The sequence below is a fragment of the Schistosoma haematobium genome, chromosome 5 (assembly GCF_000699445.3).
Source record: "Schistosoma haematobium chromosome 5, whole genome shotgun sequence".
Lineage (NCBI taxonomy): Eukaryota > Metazoa > Platyhelminthes > Trematoda > Strigeidida > Schistosomatidae > Schistosoma > Schistosoma haematobium.
The window spans coordinates 1,010,297-1,038,129 of NC_067200.1; the positions used below are offsets into that span (position 1 = coordinate 1,010,297).

At 34.0% G+C, this 27,833-nt stretch overlaps 1 protein-coding gene across 1 annotated transcript in view; it reads right to left on the reverse strand.

The window, feature by feature from the left end:
* The window catches only part of TTC39B (Tetratricopeptide repeat protein 39B), a 138,209-nt gene extending 110,441 nt beyond the window's left edge, over positions 1-27,768 (reverse strand). Inside the window, exon 1 of the mRNA XM_051217258.1 lies at positions 27,692-27,768. Coding sequence (XP_051064627.1) covers positions 27,692-27,706 — 15 coding nt within the window. The 5' untranslated portion in view covers positions 27,707-27,768. The remainder of the gene's footprint in view (positions 1-27,691) is intronic.
* Between the last annotated feature and the right edge of the window lie 65 nt (positions 27,769-27,833).

Sequence of the window (27,833 nt, forward strand, 5' to 3'; positions counted from 1 at the left end):
GATCACAAATGACTTAGAAATATAGCTCGTATCTGCTGGGATCACCAGGTAAGTATTGGTCAGGTTAGATGCAAGGTATTAGGGAATGACGATAAGCCAGTTCATGAGGTTGTGAATCTACGTATTACGCATGCCCAACGACCGGTTACCATGGCATGCACTGCTGACTAGTGTTGGGATAGTTGGATGAAAGTTAGGGGCGGTCAAATCGAAACGTGGCATCAGTGTTTGAAGTCACTAACTTCTCATCTGAGCCATTTTGGTAGATACAGACTACTTGGCTAAGATCCGCGTGACTATCATAATCAATAGTTCGAGACTCTTGGTGACATGGCTCAGAATAGATCACAATAGCGTCGGTGCATACACTATCTGACTTCCCTTAAACTATGAGATTAAAATCGTTTCATATCTTTCTTTCTACCTACTAATTCTTTCATCCTGTACTATGTTCTAGACACAATTTCGAATTCCCATACTAAGATGAGATAACTATTCAAAGTTTTTTGGTTTTCAATTATTGTCTAAGGTCTTTCCATAATAAGAAATTCAATAGTCTCCATATATCTCTTATTTAAATAATCTTTAATCACAGTTACCGAGATTGTTCACCTCTGAATGATTTAGAGCTAATATTCCAATATTCCATGATTTTTGTCGATCCTTCACCTAATATACTTTCATCAAATAAACTTATTTTCAAATTGAATAAGACATTACAAACTGTTTAGTTAAACTCATTTGGTATTGTTTACTTGAATCTTTCTATTGATGTTTAGGATTCAAATTGATCAATCTCTTATTGGCATATATGCATACAGTGTGCATTGTCTCGATAGTCTTTTAATTCACAAGGATTCTAAGCAAAGATGGATAATGGCTAGCAATGCAATCCAGGATGCGCGCCACATCGTCCTATTTGAGACTCGTCAGCTGGATATAACTGCATCCCAAAGTTGATATTCATTCTGGGACTCAAACTTAGTACCGTTCTCTTCAAACGCCATCGCGTTCTCCACTCAGCTATTGAGTCCCGAAAGCCAACTGCTTGTGTAATGGGGTGAAGTTTAAATTCACTTGATACTGTTCGTTTGTAGCTTGTGACTAAAGGTAGTATCGAGACAATCCTCACAATGATGCATAAATGCCAATAAGAGACTGATCAGTTGCAGTCGTGTACAACAATGGGAAGATACAAGTAAAACAACATCATATCAATCCAAACTATAATTTTCATTAAATTCTCAATGATAAACAAAGAATAACGAACAGTTAGTTTGTGTTTGGATTGTGGCAACTAGATAATAAATGATAACTCTGTCTGAAGTCCCTCCAGGGGCTACTGTCGGTCCCAAGCCCGGATAAAGAAGGAGGGTTGGGCATGGGGTTAGCGACCCCATCCCTTAGAGAACTAACTCGCTAAAATACGCTAACCAGATAATAAATGATAGAAAACTTAAATTTCATAAATATATTTCTGATAATATACACTAATCTAAATTAAATATGTCATGAAATAGAATAGTTGAAAATGAATAAAATCAAATATTTCCATAGTGATGAATTACTTCTATAGCAGACTGAAATATACACTCAGATGATCATGGGAAAACTTAAGAATTCAAAGTTTAGGGCTGTACATCAGTCAGTTGTTAAGATACAATTCAGACGATATTGGTTAAATGAACCAACTATTCCTAATTTCATATTATTATAAGAAATTAAATCATATAGACAAAGTGAAACCCATTGAAAAGATGCACTAGTTTAATATGGAGTTTTGGATAAAACATAAATACAGGTTAAGCGTTCATGCGCGAGACTGATATATTCTGGGTTCGAATCTTGCGAGGCTGGATGCGCACTGCTGAGGAGTGCCACGATAAAATAAAACGGCCTTCCAGTGCAACTATGATTTCCATGGTGGTCTAGCTTCAATCGACTCATGATCTCAATTATTAAAACCATTATAATATCCACAAAACCCTTTCTGATATAAATACATGTGTTAATACAGATGGTCTCCAAACATGTCACCTTAAGTATCCAAATATAAATTATGATTTTTATGTGAACTTCAGTTATAAATTGTAGACTTACCTATGGCGCTTAGATCGATAGTTGATAGATGTCATTTCTAGATTTAATTATTCCTAACGTAATTCTAACTCGTTTCCATCCTAATCATCATCTACGGTCAATGTAGACGTTGGCTGATAATTCATGTTCCATTAACACTATTGACGACGTTTTATCACAGCTTTGTGTGTTCTAACAATTTCACCCTTTGCTTAACCTTGCATAATAAGCCAGTAATACTTTATGACAGTTTTAAATAAATTAGATCCTATCACGACCGTATTTCGGTTCAAGTTATCAAACTCAATGGTTTAGAGATATCGGTGATTATCTTGCTGATTTACAGTTGGCTCAAATGTAAAAATGTTAAAAAAAACCTTTTCTATTCAACCTGAGATTTCACCAGTTAGTGAAACAATAAAATTCATGACAATTTCAAGATAAATCAAACAGTCGAAAAATTCGACTGATCGTTTAAGTAAGGCGATAACTTATACGAATCATTAAATAGTGTTTTTCACAGTTGAATTCGTGAGTTGATCTAAGCTAGACCACAATTATGAACCTGGAAGTACTGGACAACCGGTTCATTCCAGTATGGAACTTCTCAACAATACGTATCCACGATCCCACACTTGGGACTCGAACGCCGTTCAGTATTTCCAGGTTTTCAATGATGGTCTGGCTTAGATGGACTCATGAATTCAACTGATATTATATTACAATCTCCACAAATTCTCATTCTGATATTGTCAAGCAAATCAAAAACATTCATTTGTATACTTCCAGTGAAAAAGGAAAATCCTATTAAAACATCAAATTAACAGTATTAGTAGTAGTAGTCGTCATCGTAGGTGTCGTATTAGTAGTAATAGAAGGAAATCATCCCTTTCTGTTCAAGTTAACATGATTTTCCTCAATTGCTCAATATATGTAAACCAGTTCAAGACAATTTTTTAATTTTAAATCAACATTAACAGAAGAAAAGTGTTGACGTACAACATAACACTGAACTATTCTTTCATCCTTATTCATGTTTCATCAATAATTTCATATAAACCATAGATTTAAGCCTTTCATATCTAGTAGTGATTAGAATATTGTCATCGATTATGCAGAGGGGGGTTAAATTCGTTTTATTTTTCCCCTATTTATACATATCTACTATATCTGTGCTTATTCTTTGAAATTACTATGATTTTCTCTTTATAACAAAATGTAACTCATTACTGATTTAACTATCTCTTACATCAATATGCAAATGAATCCATCAAACATCTATTAGTATTCTGTAATTTTTTTCTTTCGCAGGGGTGGGTGGGGCATTGATGATAGAATTTTATCACTAAGGGATAAGTATACTTCTCTATTCTCATTCTACTTATCTGATCCATATTAATGATGAATCGTTATTGTTTTGATGGATGACATGAAGAAGAAAAAAGATAATCATCATAAAAGAAAACTTTTTTCCAAGTTTTCCATCAAAATATTTAAATATATGATTAAATTCAATTAATTATATTACTTCATTTTATATCAAATCTACGTAATGTGCCAAATTATGGTGTGGTATGTACTACTGATGTTGACTGATATAAGTAGTATATATAAAGGTAAAATATCTGATAGCAGAAAGTTAAAAAGATCAAAGAAAAGAGAACGAGAACAAAGAATGATGCGCATCACTTTGTCTTATTTGAGACTCGCCAGCTGGATGTAACTTCATCCCAAAGGTTGATGTTCACTCCGAGACTCGAACCGAGTACCATTCGCTCCCAACGCCATTTGGTTCTCCACTTAGCTACTGAGTCCTGATAGCCACCTGCTTGTGCGATGGGGTGAAGCTTAAATTCACTTGGTGTTGTTCTACCTGTATCTTCCTATTGTCATCTAGAACTGCAATTGATCGGTTTCTTGTTGGCATATATACATCTTGTGTAGACTGCCTCGATATTGCCTAAAGTCTACCGCTAGCCACTATCTATTTTTGCTTATGAATAAATACTATGAAATCATAAGTACATGTTCATTAAGATTTCTGATAGTGTCTAACTCATCAAACGGATATTCGAACATTAGAATCTATCATTGAAAATTAAGTCATTTATGAGTACTGAACCATCTCTTCATTTATGAATCGTAAAAATGTGTATAATAAAGAAAAATGACTATCACTATCGACTTCCATAGATTACAATTGCCTGAAATGTTTTATTGAAAATCAAATTGTTAAAGGTGTAAACTGAATTGTAAAGACAAGATTATTAGGGGCTAACAATGGAATCCATACTATTTGGAACTGGTCAACTAGAAGATTCAAATTAATTTGAATCATGTAGATATTGTAAACTTTTGAAATGAATTAAAAGTTTTTGATTAAGATCATGAACCAATTGGTGTTAGACCACCTTTGGAAACATGGAAGCACTGGACGGCTGTTTCGTCCTATGCTAGTAATTAAGATGTGACTAGCTTTGTGAGGGAATTATCAGAGTTCTAGTGAGAAGCCGTGACCAGTGAAGCTAATACATATAGAGTAGAGACATGTATCTACTTCAGTACGATGAAAAATGATCGCGCAATTTCGTGGATTGGTTGATGTTAGACACTATCACCATTGGATACCGGCTCAATGGTCCAGTATGTTAAGTGTTCGCGCGCAAGACCGAAAGCCCTGGGTTCGAATCTCGCAGATTGCGGGATTGTGGATGTGCACTGCTGAGGAGTCCCATACTAGGACGAAACGGTCGTCCAGTGCTTCCAGGTTTCCAAAGGTGGTCTAAAACTAATCGGTTCATGATCTCAATCAAAAACTTAATAATCTCCACAACCCCTATACTGATTTAAAAGTATTTGTGCATATCCTTGTAAAGATAATATTTAACTATTTGACCATTACTACTAGAAGTTAGATAATCACTTGAATAGAACTCAACTAGAGAATATATATATATATATATATATATATATATATATATATATATATATATATATAACTACGAAAGCCATCATCCAGAATATACAAGTGTTTATTAACAGTTGTCTACGCAAGACACTTCGGATCCGTTGGTCAGACACTATCAGCAACAACCTATTGTGGGAGAGAACAAACCAGATTTTAGCGGAGGAAGAAATCAGGAAGAAGCGTTTGAAGTGTATAGGACACAGATTGAGGAAAGCACCCAACTGCGTCACAAGACAAGCCCTCACATGGAATCATCAAAGCCAAAGTAAAAGAGGAAGAGCAAAGAGCACATTACGCCGAGAAATGGAAGTAGACATGAAAAAGATGAACAAGAATTGGATGGAATTAGAAAAGGAGGCCCAGGACAGAGTGGGTTGGCGAATGCTGGTCGGCGGCCTATGCTCCATTGGGAGTAACAGCTGTAAGTAAGTAAGTAAGTAAGTAAGTAAGTAATATAACAATTCATATAAACGATTTTAGATTACAAAAAAGAGGGGTAGGGGGTTGTGAAGATTTTAATAATTGAATTGATGAATGAATTAGAGCTAGACTATCATGGAGACACTGAAAGCATTCAACAACCATACTCATACCAGGACAAAATAGTCATTCAGTGATTTCATGTTTTCTATAATGATCTAGTTTTAATTAACTCATGAATTGAACTATTAAAATTGTAGATATTTTGATGAGAGAATTTCCGGAGTGAAATAACTTAATAGTTAGATAGATTATATACTACTATTGTGGTGTGTGCTACTTATATCGACATAAGTAGATATGATGTTAGTCGTGAACAGAATGTCCGGTAGCAGAGAGATAAGAGGATCGAACAGTAACGAATGGAAACAGGATGCAATTTGTATGAAAATGCAAGAACAATGAAGTCTGAGTCATTTTGAGATAATCGATGAACATTTTGCAAATTACGTGCTTACTATTTGATTGTTAGATTTTATTAACAAGTCCTGTGATTTTGTGTTAAATACATTCAATTGTTCCCACTGGTAATCTGTTCACTACACCATATGGTGATGATAAACCAGTATGAGGTATTCCTGATGCTTAGCTCATGATTATCATACCTAAAATGTATACAACTAGAATGAAGATGGCAAATAGATTGATTAAACTGACTAAGTCGTTTAATGTATATGTTATGTAGTCTCTGTTACTACTTACTCTGATATTTTCATCTTAGAGATCAAAGTAGTAGATTACGATGATGCCTGATGAATCAATGAAAGGATGAATGAATGATGCTTTATTTTTTGGCTTTATCGATTAGTTCTTGAATTATACTTCCAACATTTATTTGCATTTTATCATTGATATGAATAAGTTTTCAATCTCATTACATTATTCTATTAACCCTGCCTGTAGCTCTTCTGCCGATCCCAAGCACGGGTAAAGGAAGAGCGTTGGGCATGGGGGTTAGCGGCTCCATCCCGTAGAAAACTAACTCGCTAAAATAACGCTAACCAGAAAAAATAATTCAAAAAATAATTTAAACTCTGCCCTGGGAGTTAGAAGGTCTTCATTTAGAAGAACAGGCGTAATTAAAGTTATTATTATTACATTATTTTCTTGTTCATTGTTTTATGTACTTATATGAAATTTTTCAATTTGAACTAACCACTAGTGATAATCACTTCCGATCATTATAAACATGAACAGGATCATAGATTATTGAGGAATATTGGTTGGTTGCCTATACTCCATACTTGTAACTCAGACAACTAAATTCATCAGGGTTCATAGATAATCCACCTCATTATTTTTTTAATGTGAGAACAGAGAAACAAGTAGCCTTGACAAACTACAGAAGCTATTTTGGTGGCACGTTATTTCAGTTAATCCAGTTATTTTTATATTTAATCTATTCTATACAAGATAAAATTTCGTATGATGTATGATGCACTGCCATAACCCTTTAATTGCTCCAAAGCTATTGTCATTTAAAAGTAGTCTTTTGTACTCTAACTTCTATCCTAATCCACAGTTTTGAACATAATTGTACTTTAATAAACGCAATACACCCATTATCACATTAAATAAGGAAGAAAGATTAGTTCAGCGAAGAGTTCTCTTTTCGGCGAATTCATTTTCAAAGCTGTACAATCGCAAATATATAGACTTATTTTTACAGGGTGATGATAATACTGATAATAAACTTCTGTTATACATGGTGACAGTGAGGTTAAATAAACAAAGGTATTTAGAAAAAGGAATTTTTATAAAACAAGGAAAGTTTAATAATCGTTTGATAGTTAATGGCTTAGATATTCATCGGGTAAGGATTGCTCAGTATGATAAAATAAAATGTTAAAACAGAGATGAAATGTAATCGGAATGATCGTGGAAATAAAAACAAACCGGTTGAGGATAGAAGATTTAAAGGGAAGATGGAAGGTGAAGCAGTTGACTGTAAAAGAACAAGAGTATGAAGAAAGAGAAAAATTTTAATACATTAAGACCATGGTAGAAGAAGAGGTTGTACCAGTCTATTTTGTACACATAATTCTGGTTTTTCAAAATGTATGGCTATTGCCTCGGCATGCAAAGAAGATGCAGTCTAATTGTTTTTGGGAGACTTCTACTTATCTTGTAGATGACTTTGAACGCAGAGTCTGTTTTGATTGAGTGACCTGTGTTCACAAGGTGTTCGATTATAGAACTTCATATTGAGCCGTTGCCTCCTCTTTTTAGCCACGCCGGACAATGTTCTTGAATTCTTTTGGATAAGGTACGCATCGAACGACCTATAACCTTGCTCCACAAGAGCGGGTAAATTGGTAAATGCACATTGAGTTGGTCAGATGCGATAATTTATCATTCAGATTATTGGTGAACAGTGATCGGCTGGAGAATAATATTCGCAATGTGAAGAATGTTCTTTTTAAAGAATCCGAAATTCTCCTCTTTAAGATGTATGCGGCTCTATCACCTTTGAAGTCGATGTTCATATATAAAATTTTATTTTCTACTGTAATTGTTTGTGGCTTTTGGCATTTTCGGCTCCATGTTCTTATCAATGAATATAGAAGGATATCCATTTTTGATAAATATCCCTTTTAAAAGGCTCAATTCTTCCTCTACAACCTCGGGGCTACAGATTGTTCTTATTCTTGTGGCGAGAGTTATTATAAAGTTTCTTTTTCGGCTGATGGAAACCCAACTGTGGAAATGTGATAGTTGGTCATTCCACATGGGTTTCCTGTAGATAGATCTTTTTAAAGTACCATCTTGTTTTCTTGTCATATCTACATCAGGGAAGTGAATATTTTGTTTGCTTTCAACTTCAAGTGTGAATTTTATTGATGGGTGACAATTATTAAATGTCTTTAGATCATTTAAGTTACATTTTTTGTCACAAATGATAAAGATATCATCCACATACCTTTTATACAAGTGGAGGTTTTCTATAATTCTTTTGAGTTGGTTGTCCAGACAAAGGTACTGATTTAGTGCTGCTAGATCGCAAGAGTTATGTTGAAAAGATGACAACGTTATTATCAGATGACACCAAATTCTCAAAACCCATCAATGAGAAAAACAAGACTGAGATTATAGAAAAGCAACTAATTGATGTCCTCAAGAGAATGAAAAATGAGGTAGACCAGGTTTGTGTACCATATGATCGCGGTATTATTGATGCGGTTGGTTTTATGTGCTCAAAGACCTGTTGGTTGATTAACTGCTCATTTTTCATTCTCTTGAGGACATCAGAAGTTTATTATCAGTATTATTATCACCCTGTAAAAATAAGTCTATATATTTGCGATTGTACAGCTTTGAAAATGAATTCGCCGTAAAGAGAACTCTTCGCTGAACTAATCTTTCTTTCATATATAAATGTATTTTTCTAATTGTTTGTATGTTATGGTCCCATTAGTCATCTATTTATTCATGTATTTTTTCCACATTGATCTGAAATCAGGAATCAGATCGGAATTAAGAATAAATTGAAAAGTGTTCCAGTTGACTTGTCTTCTCTCACTCGCGTACTTGTTAGCCAATCAGGTGACAGAACAGTTTTCGTCTCTCTCTATCCCACTTCGAACTCATGTATACTGGCTTATCGCGTCAAGGTCTTAATCTAGATAGAGACATGCTATCCTCAGCACTAAAAGTGGGTAGACAGATCAAGGACGTAACATATATATATACCTGTAGCTCAAGCAACGAAATTCGTTGGGGTTCATGGACGGTTTGGCTCATTTCCTTTTACATAGCTACTAAGATTAATCTTTCATGTATTCTATCAGTAACAAGTATATTTGTTCAATTCTTGCTAATGAACTATCTTTACTAACTTATCTATCATCTCAACTAGTGTATATCCATCATAATACTGATTATATTGTGTGTCAAGTTTGTAAGTGAGAACATGAGATTTTATTGAAACAAAACGGATTATCAGTATGATCAATTATCAGAAATCTGTTCTAATCTAATCTTTAATCACTTTAATTATTTATAGACAGATGTATAAGTTCTAAGTACGATTCATTCAGTAGTAGAGTGTATTAAACAGAATCATAACATTGCGTTACTGTCCGTCGTTGTGTTCAGTGAGTCAGTACCTGTGATGACGGTCCACGGATGAACTCGAGGAAGCTGTAAGAAGCTCAGAAAGAGCCAAAGATATTCCGTCCAATCGCCTTTTGGAAGAGTATTCTAGAATCTCTACGTGTAGCTTCCCGATTGGACAATGTTAATAACCCCCTGTGTGCGGAATGGATAGCTATAATGATGATTTCGTTTTTACTAAAAAAAACTATAATGACCTGAGAGTTTTGTATCATATTTGACGCTGTTTGGGATAGCATTGCTTTCTCTTGTCTTCTGTCTTCTCATTTTCAACTTGGAGGGTAGTAGAATTCAAGTGCTCAAGTTATACGTGTCATATCAAGAATATAAGCTCTAGAGATGGTTGAACTCTACTGGTCACGGATTCTCGCTAGAACTTCAGGAAATGCCTTTTGAAGCCAGTGACTAATAACTTGCGCAATTTTGTGGATTGGTTGAAGTTGGACATCAACACTATTGGATGCCAGTTCAATAAACTAGAGATTAAGCGTTTGCTCGCGAAACTGATCCCGTGAGTCGGATCATGGATGCGCACTGCTGAAGAGTCCCATACTAGGACTAAATGGCCATCCAGTGTTTCCCAGTTTTCTATTACTAAAAATCTCCACAAAAACTCCTCTATGATATTAAGCAGATAAAAATTAAGTTAGCCAAATAAAAGAAACATTTGAGAAATAATAAAGTCCAGATTACAAATCAAAACTATGCTGAAAAATAGATTCCATGACATGACTACTATAGAATTCCAGTCTTTCTTGTTGTTACCATTCTCGACAAATTCTGAATGACTTCTTTGTAAATAGTTTAAACTAAGAAATTATATCTATTTTGTACAATCATCACAGATAAACTGTATATTTACTTCTAAACTAATTGATCCATTCATCCAATAGGATCATAGTGATTTCTTAACACTGATTGATCAGTTACCATGTGAATGACCTTATTCATTAGAACAATACATTTACTCAATAATCCTTTAAATCATTATTTAAATTTATAAACCAAAACGATTAAATAGGTTTTATCATTATTATGTAATAGAAGTTGATAAAATATAAGGAAACCTAACAATTAGCAACAAATGTAAAATTATAGATCAGAGTGACTTATAGAATATATCAATCAAGATTTAGATGTATTAAAGAGTGAATATCAATCTTATCCGCTTATGACCAACTCAATCAGAGATATATCCTGATAATTGTAATTCATGATGGTGTCATTTTCACTTATAAGTCCACTGTGGTGACCTACTTGAACATCTGGACTATCTATTCCTCCCATCTAGATATTTCAACAAGTGATCTGTATTTTTTGTTTGTTTTAATACATCATTGTGTCTATGAATATCATAACCTATTCAGATGCGTTTCTGAAAAGTGTTCAAGTCACGAAATGTTCAATCAGCGATATCTTGGTTGAGGCGATATGCAGTTATTCAGATGTTTATTGACTAGACTGTTACCTTCTAACTGCGGCGAGACTCTAATTTATGGACGACCTGTGAACGAATCCCGAATGACCTTGAGGAATATTAGCCAATCAGCAAACAGTCAGTATAGAGTAAAAATATGTTATACAAAACCAAGGAAATAAAGTGGATACACTTCTTATACATGGTTCAAAAACCTGTCAAGGTTAGAAAGAAGTTCAGAAGTTCTAAAATCGTAATGCATGCAGTAGAGAAAATCATCCACACGACTACAGAATAGTCGGCCTCTAGAGCCATGATAAAGTCTCAAAAACTCTTTCAACCTCCACTGCATAACTTTAATATTGTTTGTGTACACTCCGGTTGTTGAGTGCACAAAATGCTACTTGTGGATAACGACACGATGCACATAACCAAGCCCATGTAGGAGTCTGTACGCCCTCCAATCATATATATATATATATATATATATATATATATATATATATATATATTGTAGTACCTGGTCTCAGCCAGTGTTACTGGTTCTTTTATTATCCAGTTCTCAATTATTGTCATAATTTCCTTTAGTTAGCAATTATATATAGGGTTTTCATCACGAACTGACATCAGCTATAATGCCAGAAATTTATTTACTCATATGGATGAAAGGCTTTCATGCCAAAATCCGATATCTGTTATCTTATACATGATTTATTCGGCCACAAGTTATAGACTCGCCGTTTTATTTATTATAACCGCTTAATCATCACGTTTTGTACAAAATTCCCTGTGAACCGATCGTACTTTAGCATTAGCACTAAGTTGGCGCCGTATCCTTGAAGTTCTCTAAAACGCTTCTGATTGGCTCGTTCATAAATTAGTCTTGTCTCTAACTGCCAATCATTCAATATTTACCTTCAGGATCGATCAAGAAATAATAAACGGTAACTTGTTGAAATACTTTGTACTGAGAATTGTATATTGTAACAAGAATACAATATTGAATAAATCTAATAACAATAATAATAATAATATATTGGTACTTATTGAACTTTTTAAGTACCTGTCATTGTGAAATTATCATTTCACCAGTAATGAACACATACAAGTAACTTTCTCTTGATTGCTTACGCACTTCTACCAAACTATTACTTACTTACGCCTGTTAATTCCAGTGAAGCATAGGCTGGCAAAGCGCATTCTACAATTCACACTGTCATGAGCTTTCCTTTCTAGTTCTATCCGATTGTTGTTCATTCTTCTCATATCTGTCTTCGTTTTCGATGTAATGTGTTCTTTGGTCTTGCTCTTCTTCTTTGGCCTTCGGGATGCCATGTGAGGGTTTGCCTTGTGATGCAGTTTGGTGATTTCCTCAATGTGTGTCCCATACACTTCAAACGCTTCTTCCTGATTTCTTCCTCCGCTGAAATCTGGTTTGTTCTCTCCCACAGTACGTTGTTGCTAATAGTGTCCGGCCAACGGATCTGAAGTATTTTGCGTAGACAACTGTTAATAAACACTTGTATCTTTTGGATGATAGCTTTCTAAGTTCTCCAACTTTTGGCCTTATACAATAGAACCGTCTGGACATTTGTATTGAAAGTTCTAACTTCAATGTCATTTGATAGAGAGTTGTTTTGATTTCCAAATGTTTCTCAATTATAAATAAGCTGCTCTTGCTTTATCGATCCACATCTTCACATCTGCATCAGATTGATCGTGTTCATCAGTGATTCTGACTCCACCAAACTATACTACCCAACAATGTAGTTTTATTCTTCTTTTTAAAAACTGAAGAACATCTAGAACTCAAAACAACTGCCAACCTACATCAAGTTCAGAATTTTTATTACAAATGTTAAAATAGTTCTGCTTAATAGGGCGGAAACCTGGAGAACTACACAGGTCATCATCCAGAATATACAAGTGTTTATTAACAGTTGTCTTTGCAAAATACTTCGGATTTGTTGGCCAGACACTATCAGTAACAACCTACTGTGAAGGAGAACAAACCAGTTTCCAGCAGAGTAAGTAATCAGGACGAAGAAGCACTGGAATTGGATAGGACACACATTGAGGTAAGTATTCAACTGCATCACCAGGACAACCTTCACTTGAAATCTTCATGGCCAGAGGAGAAGCGGACGATCAAAGAACATTTTACACCGAGAAATGGAGACAGACATGAAGAAGAAGAAGTAGAAGAAGAGGAAGAAAAAGAAAAATAAGGAGAAGAATGAACAACAAGTGAACAGAACTAGAAAAGGAAGGCCCATGACAGATTGTGTTGGAAAATGCTGATCGGCAGCCTATGCTCCTCTATTGTGGATAATTGGTCTAAGTAAATAAGTAAGTCTTCTTTTTAATGATATTAAGATCAAAATTATGTAAGTCATAGTACATTTTGATTCATATTGGATTTTTTTTTCTTTTTACCCTTCACTACTCATTTATACGATCGTCCTTAAAGTTTTTTTTAAATTGATTATTGATATCTAGTCAAATTATTATTAGTTTGTTATTTAATCAATAAAACGTGAAAATTACAAAAAAAAACAGTTTGGTCATGTGTTCATTCATAAAATATTTTTTTAATCTCTATAGTGATATCAATTAATAGTGCACAACTATACTCACTTATACAATGGTAACATGAATATAGTTAAGTAATACTTTGGGAACTATAATCATATGCTTTTAAATGAAAAGAATAAAATGTTACTTATAAATTGATTAACATGTAGATGATAATCAATTGATGAATGTAGACCACCATGGAAAAGCTGGAAGGATTGGATGATCGTTTCGTCCTATTGTGGGACTCTTCCATGGCAGTGTGCATCCACGATTCCGCCCCCCTCCCCACGACATTCCAACCCAGGACCTATCAGTTTCATATGCGAGCACTAAACTACTGAATCACTAAGCAGGTCGGCATCCAACAGTGTTAATGTCTAATTTCAACTAATACATGAAATTAAGTGACACATTTACCATTGTCATCAGTGAGTTACTATCTCATAATAGACACGGTTGAACTCGACTGGTCACTGCTTCTCACTAGAACACCAAGATATACCTCTTGAAGCCAGTCACTAGTGAGCATATGTTAATTAATATCAAAATGGGTTTTGTGGATATCGTAGTAATTTCATTGGTTGAGATCATGAATCAATTGAAGCTCAATATTGAATATTGGAATCAATATAAAATTGTATTAGGATAAATGGTTTAGTACCTTGTTTGTTTGTTTTTTCAATCAAACTATACATAATTATAATGAGTAAACAATTTCATTAAATAAGTTTATTAGAGGGAAATGTTGATTAAATAGTTGAATTGATGAGTTAACTAAAGTTAGACCAGTAATGAAAACTTGGGAGTAAATGGATGGTTGTTTTGTTATAGTATAGAACTGGTGAGCAGTATATATAGATCTTACATGTGGAACTGGAATTAAGGATCTTACGTTTTACAAGTGAAAGTTTAATCTCTAGACCACTGAGCTAGTATCCAATAGTGTCAATGTTCAACTTCAATGATTCCATGATATTACGAAATCGTCCATCATTATAGGAGATTGATAACTATAGTCACTTGACATGGATTGAGCTTTACGGCCCCTCACCAGAACTCCACGAAATTTATCTTGAAGCTATTCACTAACAATTAAGGCTTAGTGGTCTAGAGGTAAGACGTTCGCACACCAAACCACAGATCCCGGGTTGGAATCCCACGAGCGGGATCATGGATGTGTACTGTTCACCAGTCGCATATGAGTACAAAACCGCCGCTCAATACTCCTAGGTTTTCGATGTTGGTTTAGCTTCAGCTGACTCATGAATTCAACTATTAAATTACTAAAATCTCCACAAAACCCCTATCTGATGATAATAATCATGTGCTCACTAGTGACTAGCTTCAAAAGTTATTTCCTCGAGTTTTAGTGAGAAGCCATGACCAGTGGAGTTCAACCGTGTCTGTTGTGAGACAGTAACTCACTGAAGACAACGGTGAGTGATGACGCCATTTCGTGAATTTGTTAAAGTTAGACATTAACACTATAGGATGTCAACTTAGTGGCCTAGAGATTAAACGTTCGCGCACGAGATTGATAGGTCCTGGGTTCAAATCCCACGTGCGGAATCATGGATGTGTATTGCTTACCAGTCGCATACTAAGACAAAACGGACATCCAGTGTTTCCAGCTTTTCCATAGTGGTCTAGATTCCATTGACTCATGATTTCAACAATTAAATTACTAAAAATCTCCACAAAACCCCCTTCCTGATTAATGTTGATTTTTTTAATGGAATGTTTGTGTGTTGAAAGTTTTAAGTAAATTACAATTTATGAGTCAACAGTGCATCAATCTTTTAACGCTTATACGAATACCATTCATTAGTCACTAAGATAAGTGAATATAATTTCAGTAATGATCAATAAAATTCGACATGACATTAGTTACACCCTAATCACTGACTAGTGTATTCAATCTAGTCATAAAATATACTTACTTTACTTACTTACACCTGTTACTCCCAATGGAGTATAGGCCGCTGACCAGCATTCTCCAACCCACTCTGTCCTCGGCCTCCTTTTCTAATTCCATCCAATTCTTGTTCATCTTTTTCATGTCTACTTCCATTTCCTGGCGTAATGTGTTCTTTGGTCTTCCACCTTTCCTTTGGCTTTGAGGATTTTATGTGAGGGCTTGTCTTGTGACGCAGTTGGGTGCTTTCCTCAATGTGTGTCCTATACACTTCAAACGCTTCTTCCTGATTTCTTCCTCCGCTGAACTCTGGTTTGTTCTCTCCCACAGTACGTTGTTGCTAATAGTGTCCGGCCAACGGATCTGAAGTATTTTGCGTAGACAACTGTTAATAAACACTTGTATCTTCTGGATAATGGCTTTCATAGTTCCCCAGGTTTCTGCCCTATACAGTAGAACTGTCTTGACATTTGTATTGAAAATTTTGACCTTGTTGTTGGTTGACAGTTGTTTTGAGTTCCAGATGTTCTTCAGTTGTAAATATGCTGCTGTCGCTTTACCGATCCGCATTTTCATATCTGCATCAGACCCACCATGTTCATCAATGATGCTGCCCAAATATGTAAAGGTTGATACATCTTCCAAATCTTCGCCGTCAATTGTGACTGGATTGGTGCATGCTGTGTTGTATCAGAGAATCTTGCATAAAATATACTATTGAGGTTTAAATAGCTTATTAATAACAATCTAACTTAGGGTAGTAATCGGTTCATCAGTCAGTCATAAACAAATGTCTAATATGACATATAAGTACATTGTTGCCATTTATCACAATTCATATTAACCTAAATAGAAAGAGTCACTGAGAAAGTAGTCAAAGAAACCAAAATAATAACTTCAGTATGATCGTTAAAAATATTGAACATTGGGAAAACATCCAGTGAAACTGATGATCTAGAAGACGATAATAAAGAACGAAACATTCTAAGCCACTGTAATCGATTTTAAGCCATATCGTATGTTTTCAACTTGGAATTAGAATTATTCCAAGGATTTTGAACAAGATATTTACATCATCTGATATGATTGATCAAACATCGACGACTGTCAGTAGTGATCTAATCCTGTAATCTGTTCTATTGCCAACCTACTCCCATGTTAGCCATTATTGCGAACCAAGATATGGAGTGTCTTGTCTGAACTGTTATCGTTGATGAGGTTTCATAGCATCATTAGTGACTTTATCATCTCCCAGTACAATTATATTAACCTATGGATTATCGACTTAATAGTTTGATATGTGATACAAGATAGACCTGTAGTAAAAGTGATTATAGCTTCTGTAAAACACTAGATACATATCAAACTTGGGTGTGTGTGAGATAAAGTCATGGTGAAAAGCTCTTAGTTATCACCAACTTAAATACCATTCAGGTTGCATACTATCTCGTTAGCTTGTATAGATATTTTACATGTATATTTGAAGTGTACTACTGATGTTGATTAAAACATCCCCATATTCGTCCATCTGATCTTCTGATCAAACATATAGTAAAATCTGAACAATAAATCTTTTTGAGAAAGATTATTGGATCGGAGAAGATTTGTAGCTCAGGTGGATGATTTCGGTGGAGTTTTGTTCTCTGAGACGGATGGTTTGGTCGTGGAGCTTTCGTCGTTCTTTTGAACGACATCATCAGCACAAATTTCAGATAGAAGTGAAGTGTTTGAATTTCTCCATATGTGTCTCAAAGCTTGTTCTGTGCACCTCGATGTTGATTGGTTCTTGTTGACCTTAAATTTATCATTGTTTACTTCTTTGTTTTGGTTGTGTCTCCCATTGGTTTGATTTTTGTTCCTATATTTATGCATGATTTTCCTGATTGGTTGACAGAGAACAAAGAAGAAACACCCTAAAGAAAAAACTAATCAAGATCTCAAAACCACCCATGGAAGAAAACACAAACAACTGCGTGGTCAATCTATCAAAACAACCACTAACAAATACGGAAGAACACCTGCTCCAAAAGGGATTAAACTACAATACAAGCGACGCCTCAAAGCTGGAGTTCTTCGCAGCACTAGAGTCATCACTCAAAACTTCCGGAATCAATGAAGAAACACAACAGGAAATAAGGTAAACTATAGTACTGATAACTCAACAGGTGAAAGAAAACAACCAACTGACTCTACAAGGACAAAAGGCCTTGAAAGAACTCAAAAATTGAAAGGATATTGTCATAATACCAGCGAACAAAGGACGCACCACAGTAATCATGGATAAAGAAGAATACGTCAACAAAGCCGAAGAACTACTCGAAGATAAGAGCACATACAAACTGATGGACACAAATCCCGTCAAAAAATTAGACAATCAAATCTCAAAGACCTTAAACAAGCTAGTCAAAGCAGGAGAAATGACAAAACAAGACCAATGGAGAATGAAATCCAGTGGACCAGTACTCCCTCGATTCTACGCCAGACCCAAAATACACAAACCAAACATTCCACTACGTCCAATAGTAGCACTCCCTGGAACGCCAACGTACAATTTGTCAAAAGAAATTTCACGAATACTGAGACATCTAGTAGATTCAGGCAAACACTCCATCAAATCCCCAACACAATTTCTGGACCAAATTAAGGATATTCAAATCGACAACGACGAACTCATGATATCCTTCGACGTAACAGCACTGTTCACCTCAATTCAACAACAGTTAGCAAAAGAAACTATATCCCTGCTGCTCAACAACGACACATATCTCACTAAATACACGACGCTTCAAATTCAAAGTCTACTGGAACTCATTGATTTATGCCTAACAACATATTTTCAAATCAACAACAAAATCTACGAACAAAAGAAAGGGACACCCATGGGATCACCAATATCAGGACTGATCGCAGAGGCAGTGATGCAAAGACTAGAAGCCACGATATTACCAGTGATCAAGCCAAAAATTTGGATTCGCTATGTAGACGACACCTTCGTCATCGTCAAAAAGAATGAACTGGAAAACACATACAAACTGATCAACAACGTTTTCAATGACATAAAGTTCACAATGGAACAGGATTCAAACAACCAACTAGCATTCTTGGATATATTGATCACTAGAACTGACACAGGAAAACTGGAAACTCAAGTATATAGGAAACCGACACATACAGATCAAATTCTCAACTACAACAGCAACAACCCAAGAGCTCACAAAATCAACTGCGTACACACATTGTTCAAGAGGGCGAGGACACACTGCAGCACACTGGAAGCACGAAAAAATGAAGAGAAATACCTGAACGACGTATTTCAAAAGAACGGCTACCCAATCAACTTCATCGAAAAGCACCAACGGCACACAGCATCAGAACCCAAGTCAAGCACAAAAATCAACAAAAGGATCACCCTACCATACATACAAGAAATATCAGAAGCCGCAACGAGACTGCTGAAAACCTTCGGGATAGGTGTGGCACACAAACCAACAAAATCACTACAATCAATCCTATGCAAACCAAAGGATGAAATAACAAAGGAAAACAAATCAAACATCATATACAAAATAAATTGTACCAACTGCGACAAACACTACATCGGACTAAGTGGACGCCCTCCACCTACGCTTACATGAACATCAATTAGCAGTCAAACGCCATGATATCTCTTCACTTATATCAATACACGTGGATAACTACGGACACTCATTCGATTGGGAAAATGTAGAAATCTTAGACAGAGGAAACTCCAAAAACACCAGAGAATTTTTAGAAGCCTGGCACTCAGGTCAATCAGCAATCAACAAGCATATTGAAATCAATCCAATTTATCAACCAATCAGGAAAATCATGCATAAATATAGGAACAAAAATCAAACCAATGGGAGACACAACCAAAACAAAGAAGTAAACAATGATAAATTTAAGGTCAACAAGAACCAATCAACATCGAGGTGCACAGAACAAGCTTTGAGACACATATGGAGAAATTCAAACACTTCACTTCTATCTGAAATTTGTGCTGATGATGTCGTTCAAAAGAACGACGAAAGCTCCACGACCAAACCATCCGTCTCAGAGAACAAAACTCCACCAAAATTATTGGATCAATTTCTATTATTAACTTTAATTCTATAACCTTATAGTAGTTACTTGCATATTTGATTGATGATGTCATAATGAAAATAACGAAAGATCACCCATTCATCCCCTTTTTATTAACTAAGATCAGTCCTTGAAATAAAAAGAAAACTCAACGGTCTCCATAAATCCTCTATACTAATAATAATCACCTACCTACTCGTAATCAACTATGACATGTGATTCTAGTAGTGCTTGCGAAAAACCGTAACCAGCATAATTCAACTGCATTAAGTTTAATACTGATATCCACTGAAGATAATCAAGGATAGTCATACAATATGGCGAGTAGATTGAGACTGCTGACCCAGTTATCACTTGATCAAAAGTTCAGGGTTGTATCCCTAGTTGCCCGGTTGCTGATATGTATTAGTGAGGAGCCCCATATTCGGACAAAGCTATTGAACTCCCTATATCGAAATAAATGAGACTGAGATCAAAATACTATCTACCGATTAATAGTTTTGGTCTATTGATCAATATGTTTAACTTCCAATCACTGGTAAGTATTTCTGAATTCCTCTCCATCTACTTCTGTTCTGATGGTTGGAATGTATAATTGACCTGCATGCAAACAATACATACAGGGTCACTTACATTAACCTATACTTAATAAGTGAGTTACAATAAAGTTAAAACTAAGCAACTAACTATTCTATTTAAATTGAATTGTGGCCAGTATTTGAAGTTAAAAGGAACATTTTGTTCTATATGCAACTCATCAGCTATGTATCTGCGTTCTAACGTTTAGTTTCACACTAAGACTTAAATGCAGTACCTTTTACCTAAATCTCTGACTGATTCTCTGTTGAACCACTCATAGTCATTAATTTTTTCATTCTACACTTGGTTTGGCTCAGCTTAATTATCTTAACTAATAGTTGAGGAAGTTGGATGACATGGATTAGAATCGGTTGTAGTAACCAACAGTAGGAGTACATGAAAAAAGGTAAAGAGTAGATGATTCATAGGACTAAGCTAGATTTAAAGAGTGTGGATATCTTCATTTGTGATGTTAGTGCATCAAAAGCCAGTAATTGATAACACTGGATGGCGTGGTTTAGAAACAATTTTAATAATGTTTATGTTTATTGACATCCGAGATGTTCTAGTAATGTGAAGTCGGTCTGCTAAGATTGTACAAAGTTTAAATTTACTTTTTGGCTACCAAGAAATATCAGCTTCAAATCAAAGTTTATTTGTTGAAGACTTTATATACTGAAATTAGTAGACGTTCATCGTAGTGAATAAATTGTAAAGTTAAACTACACTTGCCATCCAAAATCAAAGGAGGAATGGACCATATTTCATGACTAAAGTATACCAGTAATGAAGATATAATCAATTATGTACATAACCTTAAAGAACTACAACGGAATACAAATTGAAAGCTTAATTTTCCTACATTCAAAAACACACTTTATCACTAAACTCTTATTGTTTAAATGAAATAGTATACAGGGTTAGGTAATTATAATTTACCAACGATATAGAGTGATGGTTAACTCATATAAAAATCCGATTGAAAGTTGAAAACTTGAATCAATGATATAAAGATACCATGATTCTGCTTTAGACTCTATGTAGTAATGTATGTACAGTTAAATAGTCTTAAGTTATGATAAATTAGTTATTCAATGCTTCCTGTACACTAATTATTGTTAATTGATGTTAGTTAGTGAATAAATATATACGCTTATATTGAAGAAATCTTTACAGAATCCCTTCATTGAATAAGATATTATTATTTAGCATCAACTATACTCTGGTTAGTGTTTTTAGTGAGTTAGTTCTCTAAGGGATGGGGTAGCTAACCCCATATCCAACCCTCCTTCTTTACCTGAGCTTGGGATCGGCAGCTGAGTGGTAAATTAGGAAAAGATAATGGAAATGGATAGGACATACATATGATATACATATGTATGAGTGAATCAACCACGTATAAAATAAAAGGTCCTGAGTTTTCAGTCCCAGAGTGAAGATCAACTGTGAGATTCAGGTACATCCAGCTAACGAGTCTCAAATAGGACGAAATGGCGCGCGTCCTGGATTCCACTACTAGCCACTATCTATATTTGCTCAGAATATTTTTTGGAACAACACATATAAGCGAACAATTGTTTTCAATTAGATCGTTATCAGGCTTTACTTTAATATACATGATTATTTATACGAAAATTTTAAACCATTTAAGACAATATAAGGCGATAATAATAAAAATGAAATAGAATAAGTCACTACACACAATAAGTAAAATTACAAGTTGATAGTAGGAAGAAAAGTGTACTGATAGTAGTAGGAATAATAAAATACAATAACAAAAGTCTTATCAATAGTTAAACGTTGGAAATAGAAAGTCAAACAAACGTGGGTAAATAGAATAGGAATAGTCAACACCAAAACATTAACATCATTACGTAATAAGATGTGTGTAAATAATCAGATAGTGATGTAATAAAAAAGTCGGAGATTTCGACTGTTCGTAAGAAACCTTTATACATGGAAGTGCAATTCAACGGGGATGTGGCTAGTGACACTGTGAAATATAGGTTAACTAAAGTAATCACCAGGATATTCTATACAGCCAATCTCGCGTTGACCTTCTCTTGTCGACCAGCGATGTCTACTCAAACGAAGGATAAGTTACCTGAGCTGGCCTCTTCTATGTGCATTTACAAATCCAGCTGCTCCTGTGGAGATAGCTATATAGGGCGTACTGCTAGGCAACTTAACCAACGAATGAGTGAACATCTACCAACTTGGTACATAAAGGTCCAAATAAAAGCGATTCGCAGTTCTATCTTGGCACATCTTATTGATAGCGGTCATGCAGTAGATAAATCGAAATCATTTCGAGTTATCTATCGCATACCTCCATCATTCCCCAACGGAGTTCGTTCCCGCCTCCTACATATAGCTGAAGCCATTGGAATTCGTACATATAACCCCAATTTATGTGTACAGAGGAAATTACTAACCCCCCTAACCCTTCCATGGCCAGTTATAACTTAACTAACGATGTATCTTTGTTTTAATTATTTTTAGATTTTTTATTATTATCATTATTTATTTAATTCTATTTTGTTATCATTCACCTTGTATTCTTTACTATCTGATTACTTGCACACATCTTATTACGTAATGATGTTAATGTTTTGGTGTTGACTATTCCTATTCTATTTACCCACGTTTGTTTGACTTTCTATTTCCAACGTTTAACTATTGATAAGACTTTTGTTATTGTATTTTATTATTCTTACTACTATCAGTACACTTTTCTTCCTACTATCAACTTGTAATTTTACTTATTATGTGTAGTGACTTATTCTATTTCATTGTTATTATTGACTCATATTGTCTTGAATGGTTTAACATTTTCGTATAAATATTCATGTATATTAAAGTAAAGCCTGATGATGATTTAATTGAAAACAATACTGTTCGCTTATATGTGTTGTTCTAATTTTCACAATGGGAATCTTTAATATTCTAGAACATTTTTTGGTTTATAAAGTCTACTAAATGTTTTATATGATCTAAAATATGATGTTTACTAAAGTTTTTGATTAGAAAAACTAATTGTTTCGGTCATGCAATCTAAGTTTGATGGTATTTTCTAAAACACTGTTGAAGCATTAAAATTCATTAGTCTTCGAACTATCAGGTTGATTTCACTCTAGATTAACACGAAAAAGGAAATTGTGACATGACTGCTTTGAAATAAATCAACCATAAAACTATTTAGTGCAGAGCTTTTCAAATGAAAACAGTAACTAAGTTAAAATGTAATCCAGAAATGTGTACTAAAAAGCCAAAAGTTTGGTGTATCCACTTTCTTTTAGGGACTAATGAGATTGATATATATACACACATGACCCTAATTATTCATATTATAAAGTATAGAACATTATTAGAGCAAAGTTTTGTTGCTTAGTTATGTATATATGTATATATCAACAAATTTAATGAGATAATCTTTGAAAGATTATCAAAACTTTTAATAAGCAAACATAACAATCCATTCATATACACAAACGTATATTTCAATTAAGAGAAATAGTTAAAGCATATCGTCAATGACAGCTGATATTATACAGATTTTGCTATGGCCTACTGATAAGATGAGTAACCATTATTAGATTTAAAATATTTCTTAAAACTTTTATAAATCAATGATTATTCTAAAAATCTTGAAATATAACTAAATATATGTTTCCGATTTGCTGGTTCATAGTGATCTTCGTTAGTCTAGTAAGAAAATATGATGTATGAATTTGCTTAAACTGATAACATAGTTATTGAATACTTTTACTTTATTTATACCTGTTACTCCTCATGGAGGAGCATAGGCCGCTCACCAGCATTATCCATTCAACCCTGTCCTGGGCAATCCTTTCCAGTTCTTTCCAGTTGGTATTCATTCTTTTCATATCTGATCCTATTTTTCAATGCAATTTGTTCTTTGGCCTTCCACTTTTCCGATTCCTTTCAGGATTTCAAGTTAGAGCTTGCCTGGCGATGCAGCTCGATGATTTGCGTGATGTATGTCGTATCCATTTCCATAATCTTTTCTTAATTTTCTTCTTTAGCTGGAAGCTGGTTTGTTCTCTCCCACAGAATGCTGTTGCTGATTGTGTGTGTGGCCAACCGATAATGAGTATCTTACATAGACAATTGTTTATAAATACTTGTACCTTCTTGATGATGGTTGTAGTAGTTCTCCAAGTTTCAGCTCCATAGTTATTGAATAGTGTTATTAAATGATTGTGATACTATAACATAAACCAACCCATGTTATAAAATTTTGGTCTCTAGTTTTTAGTACCACAACATGATCTTTGGCAGGTATAAAGCTTTGAGGTTTTTAAATACACAAAAATGGATTTCGTATAAAAATAAAAACACATTTAAATGTATCATAAGACACTTGCAAAATACAGAACTTTATATGAAAGTACGCCCCATATATTTTTACACGATAAACTTTTATTATATGTGAACAAGTTCAGTGAACTATATGAAACTAGACTGATTTCCAACAAAGTAGTCACTGATTTTCTAGTCAATATTAAAACTGACAGTCACTGTATTAAACTTTTTGTAACAAAAATTTATTTTTATACTCAGTTTTGTTTGGACAGATGGAAAAACGCTAAGAATTTTGTCCGAGAAACTGTGATTTAAGTTTATAAGACACAAGACATACCTTGGTGTTTTAAGATATACATTAATCTCCGGGTCTTAGTTTGAACTATATAACAAGCACTTTCGGTAATTTTACTGATAGCTCTTATTAAGTACTATCAAGATGTGATCAATTTTAACGTTTGACCACTTATACACAAATTTCAAACGGAAATGTGGAGCCTTAGTAACACTGGATATTTCGCGGTTTATGAGAAGTAATATAAATGTACAACTCAAGTTTTAGGAACTTTCATATTACTTACAGACTTTCAAAGCAATAACAAGCTAAATACTTAACTTGTAGAAAATAATACTTATCATCTTTTCCATCATTTTAGTACGACAGTAAACCCCATCAAAACAGCGAAACAAAATACTTCATGACATGATTACATTTTATGCACACTATCAGCATGACTAATGAATTAAACCGAAAATACAATATACGAATAATTTGGCACTGCAGTAACTTACAAAAATGAGTATATATGTTTATAAGTGCTAAAAATGTCATGCAATATTAAATAAACATTTATATATTTCTATATAATAGAGAGAATTTCATCCATATCTCATTAAAGCACATTAAGATTATAAGAAAAAACGTTATAAGTAACAAGTTACACACACATGAAAGTAAAATTTTGCAATATAGTAATAAACGACCGGCATTCGACCGCAAAACGATGATACATAATAAATAAGAAACTTGTAGAATCGTACAAACTAATGTCATTTAGGTTATAACGGAGTTTCAATAAAATTAAGTCATACGAACTATAACATGTCACTAAAAATTGACAATGTTTTAAAGTGTCAATTGACTCACGTAAAATCTGAGCACATAATCTGTGCTTTAAAGTATGTGTCATAATTTAATCTAAACAGCCATAATGTTGATTGGAATCTTTAGTTTGTTGCATTATTGGATCTATATAGGGAAACGATAAAGCTTTTGTTTTCAGTGATATAAGTGATAGAGTCTTGGTGGAGACTGAGAAAACAGAACATTACATCAGATTTTCTCCATGTTATATAGTCCCTCCACCAGTCGATTACCGTCAAGATATATCCTGTATTTATCCCAATAATTAAGACAGATAGGTTTAATTTAAAAGATATATTAGATATCATTCAAACAGATCTACCAGTAGTAGACTAATTTATAATTTTCCACTAAAGCAAATACATACAGTCGTAAGTTTTAGTTGCAATTGACATCCTAAAACCACATCAAACCGCTTTTTAGAGCAGAATTAGTTAAAATTCTAAAATTATTCCTGAAAATATTTACAAAAAAACCAACAAGAACCTCGTCCTCACAAATTGTTTAAATAAGTTGGACCATATATTCGGATACAGACAAGACACTGCAACATTTCGGAGTCCATGTTTATTTTGAATGCTACACAAGCTCTTAATAGGATAGATGTAGCATTGCTTCCTTGGGCTTAAACATTTACAAACGATCAAATTAATAACTATTAGGGAAGTTGCCGTGACTAATCTTTCTATAGAAGTATATAATTATAAATAAAGTCTATGAATTTCATACAGTCACTTATCCAGTTACACACAAGCATAAATCTTTCAATCAACCTCAATATAAAACAAACCATTTGAAAGTGATATTTGTGAACAATATGTTACATCACGGAAGTAGTATAACGAGTAATACATTTTAGGTAGTATCAAGAATCAAACTGACTTTCTCTGCTTTTGATTTATGACTGCTTGGGTGGTAAATGGTTAAAGTGTAACAAAGAAATAATTTCGTTTGCAAGATTATACTACATATCAATACAAGCGCACTGGAAAGTAATTTTATAGCATAATATCTTGACGTTAATTCCTAATTAAAGGGAACATCTTAAATAAAGAAATCGTGAATAATCATAAATGAACACGCATTTCCATACAGGTCTATAATTTTCAGTAATTTTCTATCTATATGTTGAGCAATAAATTGGCCAGCCTCAGAAAAATAAAAGCCAAAACTGTTATACCTATAATTAGACTTAAAACCGGTTAACAAATATATATGCATAAAAATATAGGTGTGAGAACCCATCTAAATTATTTTTTCGGTTAGGTCACTAAAAACCAAAATTGCTTTCCTTAACAAAAAGACCCCAGAAACAATTCAATATGCTAACCACTGAAAATTTTCTATCATATAAAACAAATATATGTAAGAAAAATATACTATTTTGTAAATTCCCTTTAAGTTCTGTAAATGTACATCCACATAATTAGTCTTATAACAAGTCAGGTTTGAATCAAAGTAGATCGTTTAAAATTATGACATCTAAATTTAAAATCGTGCTTATTAAAGAATAAGAAAGTTTTTAATGTTGGGATGAATAGCATGGAGTATTTAGGTAAATAAATCTACTGGTTAAATGAAGTTTTAGGATTGGTGACCAGTATAAATGTGATCAATTTAGGTTTAGCGAAATAATAATGTAACTAGAAGTCAGGAATTTACTATTGGCTCAATAAACTTTCACGACTCAGAGAACGATAGTCACAAAAACATTGATATCGATTTACGTGAAACCATAAAGCATTAAAAATGTGTACTCGTATTTGAGCATCAAACATTATATTCTAAGCTAAATGATGGATTCTGCATCAGTACAATTACAAATTTATATACTAAATATGCCGTATATGTTTGGAAAAAGGTTAATGTAATTCTGCAATTACTAAAAACACCATGAAGGTACGAAAATTAGGAAGCAGTGCATTGCTTCGTTTTTCAACAGGTTACAATTTGAAGTAAGTGATCTGTAAAAAAACAGAGTGAATTTACCTCATTTGACATCATAAGCAAATAGAGCTATTTAAAAAATCGCGTCATGCAAAACCCGCTCAGGGTCACAAAACGATGTACGCGAAACAACTAAACAACGTCAAATTCACCGCGTATCCAGCAAACTGAGAAATATAGAGTA